Source organism: Ovis canadensis, chromosome 20 (assembly GCF_042477335.2).
Source record: "Ovis canadensis isolate MfBH-ARS-UI-01 breed Bighorn chromosome 20, ARS-UI_OviCan_v2, whole genome shotgun sequence".
Lineage (NCBI taxonomy): Eukaryota > Metazoa > Chordata > Mammalia > Artiodactyla > Bovidae > Ovis > Ovis canadensis.
The window spans coordinates 65,120,118-65,136,270 of record NC_091264.1 but is presented as its reverse complement, the minus strand read 5'-3'; the positions used below and the strand labels follow the sequence as shown (position 1 = coordinate 65,136,270).

At 52.9% G+C, this 16,153-nt stretch overlaps 1 protein-coding gene across 2 annotated transcripts; it reads left to right on the top strand.

Moving 5' to 3' along the window:
• Window positions 1-2,675: 2,675 nt before the first annotated feature.
• On the top strand, window positions 2,676-9,492 carry LOC138425087 (serpin B6-like). Of its 2 annotated transcripts, none has more exons than XM_069562709.1 (6): window positions 2,676-2,840; window positions 3,002-3,151; window positions 5,854-5,968; window positions 6,923-7,065; window positions 8,454-8,609; window positions 8,784-9,492. In XM_069562709.1, the coding sequence occupies exons 1-6, from the start codon at window positions 2,676-2,678 to the stop codon at window positions 9,186-9,188; spliced, it is 1,134 nt and encodes a 377-aa protein (XP_069418810.1). In that variant the 3' UTR covers window positions 9,189-9,492. The 2 variants fall into 2 exon arrangements, with proteins under 2 accessions (XP_069418810.1, XP_069418811.1); XM_069562710.1 differs by having other exon boundaries at window positions 6,923-7,075; window positions 8,467-8,609.
• The last annotated feature ends 6,661 nt before the right edge of the window (window positions 9,493-16,153 follow it).

Sequence of the window (16,153 nt, the reverse complement as noted above, 5' to 3'; positions counted from 1 at the left end):
CCAGTCGACCCGCCCCGCCCCTCCCGCTCTGCCCCGCCCTCCGGTCGTCCTGCCCCGCCCCGCCCCGCCCCGCCCCTCCAGCCCAGGTATTTGGGCCCCAGCGCCTCCTTCCCGGCCCAGCCAGCTCCTACCGGGCTTGGTACCTGTGGGGCAGTGGGGCCGAGGCATCGGCCTGCGCAATGCAGAAGCCGGGTGGGCCAGGCGGTGGCTAGCACCGGGCTGGGTTTCCCTTCGGACCAGGTGGCAGCGGCGGACGTCACGACACTGTGAGTGTGGGTCCCGGCCCCCTGCGCGCTCTTGGGGTCCTGTGAAACGTGTATGCTTCTTACTGGCGTGGGCACTGAATGGAGAAGAGCTGTCCCTTAATGGGGATCTTCCCCTCCCATGGCTCGAAGCTGGGTCTCCTGCACTGCAGGGGGGTTCTTTACCATCTCAGCCACCAGGGAAGTCCAATTTCAGTATCTATCGAAGCTCATTGAAACACTTCGTTTGTAAGAAGTCGTGAGACTGGTAATAAGCAGGCGGATTCTTCACCAGCTGAACCATAGGGAAGCCCAAGAATACTGGAGTGGGCAGCCTCTCCCTTCTCCAGCACAGCTTTCCAACCCAGGAATCAAAGCGGGGGCTCCTACAGTGCAGGCAGATTCTCTACCAACTGAGCAACTAGGGAAGTCCATGGGTCTATCTTCTCTTTGTTATATCTTCTTACACCTTTCCTAAAGGTGATAGTGAGCTTTCCTGACAGCTCGCTTAGTAAAGAATCTGCCTGCAATGCAAGAGACCCTGATTCAATTCCTGGGTCGGTAAGATAGCCTGGAGAATGGATAGACTACCCACTCCAGGATTCTTGGGCTCCCTTGTGGCTCAGCTGGTAAAGAATCCGCCTCCAATGTGGGAGACCTGGGTTGGATCCTTCGGTTGGGAAGATCCCCTGGAGAAGGGAAAGGCTCCCCACTCCAGGATTCTGGCCTGGAGAATTCCAAGAACCGGACACCATGTCCCTGCCTGGGGAGCTCGGTGCTGCCTCTGGTGTTCTGTGTCAGTGCCCCGGGCACTGATTGATTGATTGATTGATTGATTGATTTCGGGGCCTGCATCAGCGTGGGCTGTTCACTTATCTCGCGATTCGTGCATTTTCTGCCATCAGAGTATCCTGAACAAACCTCTGGGCCTCACCTCTTCATTCCTTCCTTTTCAGTTTAGTGATTTTACAGGGAGTGGGTATGCTCTCGCCTTTAATGACCATCAGCAACTGTTGTCAGTACAGAAAAAGAACTATTACCAGCCTCGCTGTGGCCTTTGAAGACCAGTGACCTTCTGCTTTCCTCTGTATTAGTGTTAAGCTACTGGATACTAAGGCCTGTCCTGCGGGCTCAGTGGAAAGAATCCTTTTGCCAGGCAGGAGCCTCGGGTTCATCCCTGGGTCGGAAAGATCCCCTGGAGGAGGAAATGGCAACCCACTCCAGTTTCTTGCCTGGAAAATCCATGGACAGAGGGGCCAGGTAGGCTGTAGTCCACGGAGTCACAAAAGAGTCAGACGTGACCCAGCTACTGAGCAAGAAACTGGGTATTAAAGATGGAAGAGAATGTGTGTGTGCGGTGGTGGGGGGTGTTTCCTCTCCTCTAGGTTCTTCCCTGCTGGACTGGAAATTGAATTGACCTAATACAAATCAATAGCAGAAATCCAACCCTGCTGAATTTTGTGCGAAAATCGAATATATAAGGCTCAAGAAGTGACAAGGCAGGCAGCCTTGTGTGTGTGATTTGACGAAACAAGGGGTCTGCCTGGGGCAGCAAGGTCGTGAAGTAACAGGGTTTGCTGGTCTCTTGAACAGCCTTTTCAGCCTTTCGTTCCCCTCTTTGGCCGTAGAGATGTCTCTCTGCCTCCTGGTACAGGGAGGGTATTTCCACGGGGAGATGTATTTTCAGCTTTCATGGGGAACAGAATAAGAGTATGCAGAGAGGCCCTGAACCCTCGCGCACCCCCACCCATCCCTACAGTGTCCTGTTCTGGACCAAATGCCTCCCTTGTCAGGGCTGTTCACCTCTGAGGCCGGGCCCTGGAGGTGGACGTGGACGCGTCCCAAGCCCTTGACCTGAGCAGGGTGACAGGGCCTGGGCCTGGGGCCGCAGGAGCTCAGCAAGAGGCCCTGGATTCGGGCTTTGGCACAGGTGGAGTTCTCAGAGGAGGAGACCTTGGCGTCAGGGGGCTTGTCTTCGAGGCTTTCATGCTTCTTTGTATGGGATTTACTTCTCTTTTATCTCAAGGCTTCAGCTTATGCTAAGCGGGGTCTTTCTCTCTCTTTACAACTTGTGTGACTGTGTGTTTGGATTGATCATTTTGATGATTCTTGTTATAAAATCGTACCTAGAGGCCCAAACACAGCGAACAGTCTAGAAATGGGAGCAAAAACCGGTAGCTCCTTCCCGACCCTCCCAGGCCGTGTCCCAGCGCCCTCTCTGTATCAGCGCTGTCTCTCAGCCGTGTTCACATGTCAGAAGCCCACAGCGGGGTCTGAGGCCCTGAGGAAACCAAGTTTTGTGGGTGTACCTGTTTGCCCATTGAAGCGGAGGGCCAGTGCTAACAACAGTTAAGAGCAGCGTGAGACGCGGTCGACCTGTGGCCTGAATTTGCGTGACACTGATTTTAAATCCATCCTTTCAGCCTCGCCAGCATGTTTGCGCTGTTAGCATCAAATGGCACCTTTGCCTTGACCCTTCTGAAAAAGCTGGGTGAGGACAACTCGAAAAATGTGTTTATCGCGCCCCTAAGCCTCTCGTCTACCCTGGCCATGGTCCTCATGGGGGCCAAGGGCAACACCGCAGCCCAGATGTGCCAGGTACGTTCGGGAAGCCAGTTTGGGTGACGGTGGATCCAGTTCTTTGGCCTGTGAGCTGTTGTCTGAGATCCGAATCCTTAAGGCCTTGCACAACAGACAGGCCTCACTCTCCTATAGTCAGAGCTTACTGCAGTTGTGGGTTTTTATGTTTTTGATTTCAGACCCTTTCTCTAAGCAATAGCAGTTGTGGAACTTTTAACATCCACCTGGGTTTCCAGAAGCTTCTCAGTGAAGTTAATAGGACGGACACACAGTACTTGCTCAGAACGGCCAACAGGCTTTTTGGAGAGAAGACTTCCGATTTCTTCTTGGTAAGTCATACTCCCGATTGCCCGAAGCAGATAGAGACAGAAGTCCTGTGTAGACGGGAGGCGGGCCTTGTGGTGCAGAGAGGCCTTGTGGGCTGAGAGCCACATGGTGGGCGGGGTGTTGGACCCCAGTCATGACCTCACGCTTCCTGGAACTGTTCGGTCATTGCCTGTAAGAGGAGCCCTGTAACAGCCCTATTCACGTGTTCCTGAAGCTTCGATGAGTTGATTGTCAGAGAACTAACACAGACCATACCACACTTGCAGATGAGTTGGCCCAAACAGGGAAGTGATCGAATAGAATATTTCTGGTGTTGTTTTTTGCACGTTGGAAGTTTTTTGTGCATTGTGAGACTTGTTCAATTGTTTTATACATGTAAATATTTTGATGCTCTTTTCCTATACAGAATATTTTTTTAAGATTTTGTCTTTTTTACTCTGGTTCTATCTAACTACAATGCTTTCATGGTTTTAAAATTTTTTCATACGCACCTCAAGTCATCTGTGAGTATGTTCTTATTGTATAAAATGCAGACAAGGCCAGAGTCCTCCCACTCTCACCCCCGCCCTGCCCCCACGCCCTGTATCACGGCTTGTGCCCTGTACACAGAGAAAGTCTTTGCATCTCAGTGCATGTGTGCCTGCTGCTGTTCAGTTGCTAAGCCGTGTCCGACTCTTTCTGAGTCCGTGGGCTGCAGCAGGCCAGGCTCCTCTGTCCTCTCTACGTCCCCGAGTTTGCCCAGAGTCATGTCCATTGAGTTGGTGATGCATCCAACCCCTCATCCTCTGTCGGTCCCTTCTCCTTTGCCTTCGCTCTTTCCCAGGATCAGGTTCTTTTCCGATGGGTCGGCTCTTCATATCTGGTGGCCACAGTGATTGAGCTTCAGTCTCAGCAGCAGTGTGTGTCCGCCTCACCATTTTTCACAGTGGTGGGCAGCGTGCTCAGGGGTGGCTGTACTGAGACGCAGCCGCCAGCCCCCGGGTGGGCATGGGGTGGGGCCCAGCCCGGGCCGAGCCGGCAGGGACTGTGTGTGTATGGTTCTGTCCTGTGTGTGCTACTCAGATGGACTTTAGAAGGAAGGGACAGAGGAGACTCTCAGATCTCAGTGAATTCTGCCTCATTCCCGCCCCGTTGGCTTCAGCCCTTCCCATCGTTCTCAGGAACAGTAGCAGGTGGGTAACCACCCTCTGGTCAATGCTACAGGCCTGAGCCTTTAACATTCTGATTGTTCATGAGACTGAGCAGCTTTTCATGAGGATCAAACATTTGTATCTTTTCTGAAAATTGCCTATTTATGTGTCCTTTGTGTGGTTTCACTTTTGGGCTTTAGGTTTTTTTTTTTTTTTTAAATTAGCTCTTTGTATATTTAGGATAGCGATCTTATTCTGTTATATGACTTTTTTCATTATTTTTTACACTTGTTTCAGACTCTAAATTCACTCTTTTAAAACAGGTGGTGTAAAGTGAATGTGCTCAGCATGAGGTCAAATATTTTTGTAGGTTTGTACGGCTTGGTGTGAATGTTTTCACAACCTGATTCACTTGTTTTTATCCGTCTCAGCTACATGCTAGTTTATTGCCATCTTTGTAGGAGCCTTAGACATACAGAAAAGCAAAATTTCCAATAAAAACAATGAATTACATAATTTTCTTTATTTCTTTCTTTTCTGGTGGATATTTTAGAGCAGCATTAATATTTAAAACGTTATTTTGATATGGACTATAAAATCAAACGATGAGAAATATTTGTCAGTTATTTCACAGTGATCGAGTGTTCCAAGGATCCAATACCAATCACAGTGTATAATTAGATGTTCCTTTAGTTTGCTCTTTGACTGGTCATTATTACTAAACAGTAATTTAAGAAGCAGGCCCTTGTTTTCAGATGTGTTTAAAAGCTGTTGAAATCACCGAGGGTAAGATGAGGTATCAACTTGGAGGAGACCACTTTGCTTCCAGACTATTTTCTTAGACTGAGACACTGACGTCTTTTTCAAAAGCCCCGATAAAGAGTGGAACAGTAGGTTGGCAGAGCCTGAACGACGTGAGGGTACTGTGAAATGAGGCTCCCGGACCACGAGATGCAGGGTCCACGGTGTGGGGAGAACTCAGCCACGTGACATCGGACAGAGCCAATTTTCCTGGTCCTCAGAGCACCTCTGAGACGTAGCTACCACTGCGTCCTTGCTTCCAGGCGGCAAGGAACAAGAGAGACGCAGCGACCTTTCCAGGGTCACACAGGAGGGAAGCCCGGGACGCGTGCTGGCGGCAGTGTTGCCACGTTGCCCTGAATGGCTGTGTTGTTGTTGCTTAGTCTCTCAGTTGTGTCTGACTCTGCGACCCCAGGGACTGTAGCCCACCAGGCTCCTCTGTCCATGGGATTGTCCAGGCAAGGATACTGGAGTGGGTTACCATTTCCTTCTCCAAGGGATCTTCCCAATGCAGAGATCAAACCCTCATCTCCAACATTTGCAGGCGGATTCTTTACCACTGTGCCACCTGGGAAGCCTGTGCTTTACTCAGTTATTTATTCAGTGTAGCTGAAAACTGAGAATCCGGATTGAAGGTTAATTGCTAACATTCGTTTGTACATTATACAAGTAACTGTCAAATGATCAGTGTTGAGATTTGGTGCAGTGAAGAAGCAGACTGTTGGCTTGTCTGTTTCGGTAGCCACGTGACTCTGTCATTCCATCCTTCCTAGTATTTCAAAGATGCCTGCCGCGCACACTACGGACGGATGGAAGAGCTGGACTTTGTCAGCGCTTCGGAGGAGTCCAGGAAGCGCATAAACACCTGGGTAGCCGAACAGACAGAAGGTGAGGACGTGTCACTACTTCTGTTTGCACAGTATTTGAATTGGTCTTATTTTCCATCAGTTCCTTCTCAAGACCATCAATTGTAAACAGAAATGGCTTTTTCTCTAAAGAACTGGAAACTTTCAAATCCACTTCTGAAATTTAATCAGCAACCAATTTCTCCAGCTTTCCCCCTCCTCATCAATCTTCGGTGCACCTCTTCCAGAGCAATCACACTCTGACTTTTGGCTGTTGCTGTTAATGTTCCTATAGTCTGCCTTTTCACAAAGGGCGGAAGGCAGACTCTGGATGCGGTGCCACCTCCCTGCCCGTCCAGCAGAGCACGTGCTCTGCGGGTCGCTGAGCATCACTGCAGGACACGCGGTCAGGCCCTGGGCCACCTGCGCTTATCCGTTTCCGTGCCCTCCACACTGCCTTCGACCTCTCCCCTTCAGGAGGGTCCCCTCACGCTGTAGACCGAACATTCCTTTTTCTGTCCCTGTGAATAATTCTGCCCTTATTATTTGTTCATTTATGTGTTTTATGCAACTCATTGTATTTTTCTGAGCAGAGACTTGAAGGTTTTTGTCCCTGATTTTGCTTTCAGGCCAGGCTCCCTGCATGGGTTTCCCTGGTGGCTCAGATGGCAAAGAATCACCTGCCAGAGCAGGATAGGCGGGTTGGATCCCTGGGTCAGAAAGATCCCCTGGAGGAGGAAATGGCAACCTGCTCCCATATTCTTGCCTGGGGAACTCCATGGACGCAGTATCCTGATGGGCTACAGTCCATGGGATCACAAATGTGGGACCCTACTTAGCGAGTAGATGGACAACTGGCTGCACATGGTTGTCTGGGGGACAGTGAACCCTCTGGACTGGGCACTGACTCCTCCAGGAGACAGACCAGTAATTACTGTGCCCAGCACCTCGCCAGGAAACCCTGTTAGCTAAATGGTTCTTTAATTCTTCTTTGCAGGTAAAATTAAAGACTTGCTCTCTGCAAATTCAGTTAATGCCTTGACACGTCTGGTTCTCGTGAATGCGATCTACTTCAAAGGAAACTGGGAAAAACAGTTTAACAAAGAAAACACCAGGGAAAGGCCATTCAGAGTCAGCGAGGTGAACAAGAATGTTTCATTAAGCAAAGGAGGTTCTTGGAAACGGTCCCTGGGGTCGCCTTGGTTTATGGAGTGGGCAAGGAGGCTGACCTCAAGGAACTTGAGCCTCTTGTGGCGTTGGCGGCCCAGATGTGGATCTGGGCAAACCCTGGCTTCCTCTCCCCCTGCTCCTCCTCTGCTGTGTCATCAGGGGCGGTCCGTGTGGCGGGTGTTCCATCTTCTATCCCACATCCATGGGGCAGCTTGCAGGTCTCTGGGCCTGCTAGAGCCCCCGAGACCCAGTTTAAACTCCAGACTGTGGCTGTGATGCTCATGGGCCTGGATCCTACCGGCTGAGCCCTCCCATCAGGAGCTACCTACACAGACGCCTTTCTCTGCGGGGCGTCCAGGAGCCTCCCTAGCGGTCTCCACGGCCCGGGTTCCTGGTTCCCGTGTCCCTCCTCTGACTCTCACAGAGCCCGTGGCCCCTCACAGTGGCTCTGATCCCCAGAGCCCCTCGGCCCGTGTGCAGGACCCGGGAGGTTACTTGGAAGTTTTCCTGAGGACGGTGGCTGGGCTGAGAGTGGCAGGGATAGGAAGCACAAGTGAGCTTGCCTTGTGGTTTTCTGATCCTTGTATCTATTTACTCGGCTGTGCGGGGCTCCTTGCCGCTCAGCCTTTCCTGCAGCTGCCGAGGCGGAGGCCCTCTGGGCTTGGGGCTCAGGATTCTCCTGCTGGTGCTTCTCCTGGTGCAGAGCTCGGGCTCCAGGCCCGTGACCGCAGGAGCTGTGGCTCCCGGGCTCTCAGCCCAGGCTCAGTAGCTGTGGCCCGTGGGCTTAGAAGCCCCTGGGCTGTGGGGTCTTCCCAGACCAGGGCTGGAGCCTGTGTCTCCTGCATTAGAAGGCGGGTTATTTGCCCCTGAGCCACCAGGCGGCCCTGTTGTCTTTAAAACCAGAGCCCACATGGTTGTTGATGGTCAGCTGTGGGCGGGAAGGCCAGGCGCCCAGGACACGGCAGGGTTTGACGGCGGGAGGAGTGGTGTCGCCATGAGCAGGGGTGGGAACGTACAGACGGAGCAGGCAGAGGGGACACGAGCCGCCAGTGTGCGAGCCGAGCTGGAGGCTCCTTTGTGTCCAGATGAGGATGTCAGGCAGGCAGGAGCCGGGGGCGAGGTCCTGCCGGGAACGTCCGAGTGGAGCCCTCCTGGGTCAGCAGGAGAACAGCATCCTGAGGCCTGAGCGCCGGGAACCAGGGGTGGGAGCTGGAGCCGTGCAGACGAGCTGACGAGGCGGAGCTGGGGGGGGTCTGGAGACAAGACAGAGTGTGTGGGCGCAGGGGCCCGGCTCTGATGACTCGTCCCGCGTGTCCACGGGTCTTGTTTCAGTTAACGTTTATCCATTTCCTTTACAGAACGTGGAGAAACCTGTGCAGATGATGTACAATAAGTCCACCTTTAAAATAACCTACATTGAAGAAATAAGCACCGAGATTCTGGTGCTTCCCTACGTCGGCCAAGAGCTGAACATGGTCATTGTGCTGCCCAGTGAAAACACTGACGTGTACACGGTAACCAGGCCACCGTGGCCCTGTGGCCCGGGGTCTCGTCCGGATCCCTGCCTGGCACTGGGAACTTGTGTGCAGCCGGCAGGCCGCCCCAGGCCCGCAGGGCGTGGTGTGTGGGTCGCAGCAAATGGTCCGCAGGGCAGCTGCAGACCCTGAATCTTCTACCTTCTCCTCCAGGTGGAAAAGGCCCTGACCTACGAGAAACTCGTCGCGTGGACGAAGCCGGACACGCTGTCCGATGAGGAGTTGGAGGTGTTCCTGCCCCGCTTCACGCTGGAGGAGAGCTACGATATGGAAGGCGTCCTCCGAGACCTGGGCATGACCGACGCCTTTGACGTGGCCCAGGCCGACTTCAGCAGGATGTCATCCAGCCGAGACCTGTACCTGTCCAAGATCGTGCACAAGTCCTTCGTGGAGGTCACTGAGGAGGGCACAGAAGCTGCAGCCGCCACAGGGGCCACGATCATGACGAGAAGTCTGAGGAAGGTGTACAAGTTCTGTGCCGACCGCCCCTTCCTCTTCTTCATCCAGCACGGCAAGACCGGGGCCATCCTGTTCTGCGGTCGCTTCTGCTCGCCGTGACGAGGTGTGGGGGCCCCCGGTGCTCCTCACAGCTCTTCCCAATCTCTGCAAAGAGCCTGAAACCCCATGTGACCTTGGTGAAGGTCCACAAATAAAAGGCTGATTGGGACCACCTTGTATATGTGTGTCTGTGTGTATGTCTGTGTGTGTGTGTCTCTGTTTGTGTGTCTGTGTGTGTGTGGGTCTGTGTGTGTGTGTGGGTCTGTGTCTGTGTGTCTGTGTGTGTGTGTGTCTGTGTGTGTGTCTGTGTATCTCTGTGTCTGTGTGTGTGTGTGTCTATGTCTGTGTGTGTGTCTGTGTATCTCTGTGTCTGTGTGTGTGTCTGTGTGTGGGACTATGTATGTGTGTCTGTGTGTCTGTGTCTCTGTGTGTGTGTGGGTTTGCGTGTGTGTGTGTCTGTGTATGTGTGTGTGTGCGTGCACCTGTGTGTGTGTCTCTGTGTGTGTGTCTGTGTGTGTGTGTCTCCGTGTGTGTGTGTTTGTGTGTGTGTCTGTGTTTGTATGTATGTGTGTGCACCTGTGTGTGTCTCTGTGTGTGTGTCTGTGTGTGTGTGTGTCTCTGTGTGGGACCGTGTGTCTCCGTGTGTGTGTGTTTGTGTGTGTGTGTCTGTGTTTGTATGTGTGTGTGTGCACCTGTGTGTGTGTGTCTGTGTGTGTGTGTCTCTGTGTGTGTGTGTCTCTGTGTGTCTGTGTTTGTGTGTGTGTGTGTCTGTGTTGTGTGTTTTCATGTCCCGTGCCTTCTCGGAGCTGCAGCTGCCATTGGAGATGGGCACTCGGTGGTCCTGCTGGTGGGGAGCACTGGCTCCTGCTCTCTGGGTGCTCCCTCCGCCTGCCCCGTCCAGGTCCTCGGGGAGCGCGCTCTGCTCCGGGCCTGGAAGGATGAGCGGGGCTTCCCTGTCTCCTCTGCTCGGTGGCCCTGCTCCTGAGACCAGAGTGAAGCAGAGGCTACGGCAGACACGGGGAGGGGGAGCGGGCCTCAGAGACCCCCGAATGTGAGCTCTCCAGAAAGCAGGAGAAGAGGGGAGGGCCGTGAACCCAGACCGGGAGAAGTCCATCCCCGAGCCACTGTGTCTGCATTAGAGGGTCTGTGGTCAGAGGCCTGTTCAAGTGCTTGACCATCCACACTCCCTGAGCATGTTCAGTTGCCCCCGGGGTCAGAGATGAGCAGACAGGCCCTGTTCACGAGATGGGGGCATTTCAGACCACGTCATGGAGGCACGCCGGGTGACATTCCATCCTCCCGCGGGTACTGGAGAGAAAGAGGCGGCTAAGGTTTCAACCAGTGCATCCTAAAGGAAATCAGTCCTGAAGGTTCATTGGAAAGAGTGATGCTGAAGCTGAAGCTCCAATACTTTGGCCTTCTGATGCAAAGAGCTGACTCATATGAAAAAACCTTGATGCTGGGAAAGATTGAAAGCAGGAGGAGAAAGGGATGACAGAGGATGAGATGGTTGAATGGCATCACGGACTCAACTGGACATGAGTTTGAGAACACACTGGGAGTTGGTGATGCGCAGGGAGGCCTGGAATGCAGCAGTCTACCGGCTCGCAAACAGTCGGACACAACTGAGCGACTGAACTGCACGAAGCTTTCTGCAGCTGCCCGTGTTCCCTGCTGAGACGTGGGGCCCGCGCCCAGCCGATGCTGAGGTTCGGGTGGAGAGCGGTGCGGGGTCCACTGGCCTCCCTGCGGCATCATCAGGAGCTGGGCTCCCTCTAACCTGATGGTGTGGCCCACATTCCCAGCCTGTCTGTAGTCCGCTGTCTCTGCTGTGCCCAAGTCAGCACCCGAGCCGTGAGGAGACACAGGCTGCAGAGACGCTGCCCTTGGGAGCAGGCAGTGGGGCCAACGGCTTCAGCGCCCGCCTACCCCCAGCCTGTGCCCACTCTCGCCTGAAATGAGCTGTCTGTCCAGCCAGGGTCCGAGGCATCTGTCCTTCGTCCCCATCAGGCCACAGGTCAGCAGGGACCTGTGAGTGGTCCCAGGTGTTACAGAACCTGTCACACATCTCGGCCTCTGCCCGTCTCTCTTAGCTGGATATGCTGTGTTACATGTCATTGGCAGTTTCCTCAAAACTGGATTTTTCAATTTGATCTTATTAAAATTTTTAATAGAATTGCCTTACAATCTCCCGTGCGTTTGTCATCAATAAACTCGGAATTCCTGTCCTCGTCATAGTCCTTCCCTGGTGGCTCAGGCCGGGAAGAATCGCCTGCAGTGCGGGAGACCGGGCTTCGATCCCTGGGTTGGGAAGGTCCCCGGGAGATACTGGCTCCCCACTCCAGGATTCCAGCCTGGAGAATCCCACAAACTCGGGGTTGCAGAGAGTCAGACGTGACCGAGCCACGCTCGCCGTCACTTACTGTCCTCCCGGTTGATCTTGTCTGTGACCAGCTCTGGCTTCAAGGAGGGGTGGCCGGTGGGCCTCCCTGGGCCCCCCAGAAGGACCCCCGGCTCAGTGCTCTGTTTTCATTGTCTTCAGAGTCTTTACAGCTTTTGAGCAGAGGGTCCTGCATTCTCATTTTGCACCAGCCCTGCAGATTACGGAGCCAGTCCTGAGGTGGACTACAGAATTTTTTATGGAGAAAAATAGTCTTTTTTCAGATGCTGAGTACCAGGTAAGCGCAAAGCAAATCCTGAGAAATGGAAGATCTTCTCAATCCAGTCTTTTCACATTAAAATATATACACATTTTGGTCGGGATATTTCTATAGTTGGCTTTTGAAATCCACACACCATGTGTTTCCATGAGAAAAACAGATAGCACAGTTCAGTTGCTCAGTCGTGTCTGACTCTTTGCACGCCCATGGACTGCAGCACGCCAGGCCTCCCTGTCCATCACCAACTCTCGGCGCTTACTTAAACTCATGTCTAGCGAGTCGGTGATGCCATCCAAGCGTCTCATCCTCTGCCGTCCCTTCCCCTCTTCCCTTGAGTGTTTCCCAGCATCAGGGTCTTTTCCAGTGAGACAGATCTTCGCATCAGGTGGCCAAAGTATTGGCGTTTCAGCTTCAGCATCAATCCTTCCAATGAACATTCAGCACTGATATACTTTAGGATGGATTGGTTGGATCTCCTTGCAGTCGAAGGGACACTCAAGAGTCTTTCCCACCACCACAGTTCAAAAGCATCACTATTCGGTGCTCAGCTTTCTTTATGTCCAGCTCTCCCATCCATACATGACCACCAGAAAAACAAGGTAGCCCAGTGTGACAGTTAATTTTGTGTGTCGCCTTGACTGGCTCAGAGGACCAGTTAATTGGTCTAACAAACACCCATCGAGATGTTGCCATGAAGGTAGTTTTTACAGGAGATGAGGATTACATGAGTCAACTCTGAGTAAGGCAGACTGGCCGCCAGCACGTGGGGGGGCCTGGTCTAGTCAGCTGACAGTGACTGAGGTCCCCTAAGGAGGAGGCGCTTTCCTCCAGAGGCCTGTGGACTCAGCTGCACAGAGCGCTTCCCTTCCCCCACCTCCTGCAGCAGGCACAGGCTCCCCTCCCTTCCTCTCTCTCTCTGTTCAAACCTCAGAAACCGCCAGAAAGTGGTGGCTGTCTGCTTTAGCGCCTGCACTGCCCAGCCCTGTAGTCCACTCCTCACTCTCAGCCTCCCGGAAGGAGGGCCTGATGGTCCTGGCAGCCCGCTCTGCCTGTACTTGCAACATTCCTTGCCTATCTGAGGTCACAGGTGCAGGTGGCATGTCCCGCCCTCCTGGGGAGGAATAGTTATCCTCCTCTTCCGAGCCAGCGTCCTCGGGTCAGTGTCCCTCTGGCCTTTGGCTCACCCTCAGTGCTCCTTGGGCTTCCCGGGTGAGGAATCCGTCTGCCAGTGCAGCAGATGAAGGGTGACCCCTGGGTCGGGAAGGTCCCCTGGAGGAGGAAATGGTTACCCATCCAGGATTCTTGCCTGGGAAACCCTGTGGACAGAGGAGCCTGGTGGGCTACAGTCCATGGGGCCGCAGTGTTGGACACAAATTAGCGACTGAGCAAAGCAAGTGAAATAAATCCTGGAGCAGCAGAGCTGCTGGTGGACACGGTCATGACCCCACCCCCACCTTACCCACCCAGCCCTGCTTTTGTCCCGAGGAGCCCCCAGAGGCACAGACAGCCCTTCCCCTGCTTCTTGGCGTGGTCTCACGACCTCAGATCCAAGCTCTTTGCCATCACTGGCAATCTGGAAGAAAGATCCCATGATGATCCATCTGCTTATGAAAATGGGTCTGAAACAAAATGGCCATTCCTCAAATCCTCGACACAGAAGGCCCGCGTGAGGCACAGCTCCACTTCTGGCTGTGGCCCAGAGGAACTGAGAGCAGCGCCTCAGACACACACTTGCAGCCCCGTGTGTTTAGCAAGATTATTCACAACAACTGAGAGTGCAAGCCTCCCACATGTCCGTGCGGAGACAAATGGTAACAAAGTGTAGTCTCTACACACAACGGAGACACATCCAGCCTTTAAAAGAGGAAGGTAAGCGGGACACAGGCTCTGACGTGGATGACCCTTGAGGATAGGACGCCAAGTGAAACACACCACTCACAAAACGACAAATCCTGTGTGATCCAACCCACATTCTTGCCAAAATCTGTACTCCCTGTCTTCCTTGATCTCCCGAGTTTGACACTTTTGGGAAATGAAAGTGGAGGTAGCCTGGGTCACGCTTCAGAGAAAGGGCAGCATACCTCTGACCGACTTCAGACCCTGGACCCTGCCTGTACCTCATACCTGCCTGCAAGCGTGACAATCGTTACCAACAAGTAAGGGGCACTTTAGGTACCAAAGCATTGGGTTTGGAATTTCTAGCTCCTGATATTAGGCCCCAGTCTAAGGAACCTTCTGACTCACATGGTGAGACAAACAGCATTGTAACAGTTGAAGGAAGAAACCAGAGCTGCGTTTGTTCACAGCGCCGATGCTGATGTCAGCGTGCAGTCTGGGGTTATTAACCGCAGCCCCCATGACCGCAGTGGGACGTCGCACCCTTGTGGTGGACGCACAGCCCGGCATCCTTTCCCAGCTGGGGGCCAGACTGACTCTTCGGGATTTCCCAGGGATGGAAACGTCTGGGTGTCAGCTGGGAACGCACCTGGGTGATGTGTGTGCTCTTACTTCTCTCTGTTGTTTCTATTTCTTTTCTTTTGAGACCTGCATGCTGAAATTAAGTTCAGGGAGCTATCGACAATGAAACCTCTATATTTGTGTGTAACAAGCTGGAATCAGGACTGCCGGCAGAAACACCAATAACCTCAGATACGCAGATGACACCACCTTTATGGCAGAAAGCGAGGAGGAACTAAACAGCCTTTGATGAAAGTGAAAGAGAGGAAGGAGAAAGTTGGCTGAAAACTCAACATTCAAAAAGGGAAGGTCATGGCATCTGGTCCCATCACTTCATGGCACATAGATGGGAAAACAGTGGAAGCAGTGAGAGACTTCATTTTCTTGGGCTCGAAAATCACGGCAAATGGTGACTGAAGCTGTGAAATTAAAGATGCTTGCCCCTTGGATGACAACTTATGACCAACCTAGACAGCATATTAAAAAGCAGAGACATTTCTTTACTGACAAAGGTTCATCCAGGGAAAGCTTTGGTTTTCCCAGTAGTCACGTATGGATGTGAGGGTCGGATCATAAAAAAGACTGAGCGTCAAAGGATTGATGCTTCTGAACTGTGGGGCTGGAGAGACTCTCGACAGTCCCTATGACTATGAGGAAATCAAACCAGTCGATCCTAAAGGAAATCAGTCCTAAATATTGGAAGGACTGATGTTGAAGCTGAAGCTCCAATATTTTGGCCACTAGATGCAAACACCTGACTCATTGGACAAGACCCTGATGCTGGGAAAGACTGAGGGCTGGAGGAGAAGGGGGTGACAGAGGATGAGATGGTTGCATGGCATCACCGACTCGATGAGTTTGACCAGGCTCCGAGAATTGGTGATGGACAGGGAGGCCTGGCGTGCTGCACTCCATGGGGTCACAAAGACTTGGACATGACTGAGGGTCCCTGCTGAACTGAACAAGGGGTTTCTTTTGTTAAGGAATCCTTTGAACGGAAAATGAAGGTAAAACTTCTGGCAAACCAGTTCAGGACATGGGGGCTTACACATGGCTCTTCTTCGCCGAGAATTGCATGTTTTTCTGTGGAACTCTGTTTTGGATGGTGGTGCAGACAGCAACCTGAAGGCAACCCAGCAGCAGTCGGGGGCTCTCTGCGGTTCTCGGCTCAGACTACACAATTCCTCAGCCACATCTCCCCTGCTTAGAGCTGGGTCACGCCTGCCCTGCCCCCGGCGTGCGGCTCTGAGGCTCTGAGAGCTGAGTGTGCGTGGTTCCAGCTCAGAGAAGTGTTGGCGGCAGGTGCTGAGGGCAAGGGGCTCTCGCCCACCGGGGCCTGTTGCCCAGAGTCACCGGTTATGAGCCCGGGCACCCAGGACTGACTGCTTGTGAGTACACAGGTGAGTAACCAGGTGTCTTGGTTTCCGATAACCGATCACCACAAACTCAGGGTGAATGTGTCCTGGAACCTCGCCGTACGCAGGACATTAACATACGCTCCATATCATGTATGTAATTCACATGTAATGTGATCACAACAGCACTTAGCACCAGGGTGTGTGCACGTTCGCCTGAGATGTGTCCAGGGATCCGAACTGGGCTTCCCCAGGGTCCTGGTTCTGCTCATGGAGCAGGTAATCTCTGGCCGGGGTGGGGGTCGGGCTGGTGGGGGATACAGGAATCACCTAAACTCTCATCGTGACAAAGTCTCTGCTGGGTCTGGAAAATTCTGTGAAATTGCTGGTGAAGCATTTTCACGTTCGTTTCTGTATATGCCCTTCCCTGTATTCCCCAGGCCAGGTTAGATTCAGCCCAAAGAGACTTTTCCTGTCTTCCTCCGGTTATCGTGGTTTGTGCCCTCCTGGGCTGAATGAGTCTGTGACATCATTATCAGCTGGTGGGCACTGT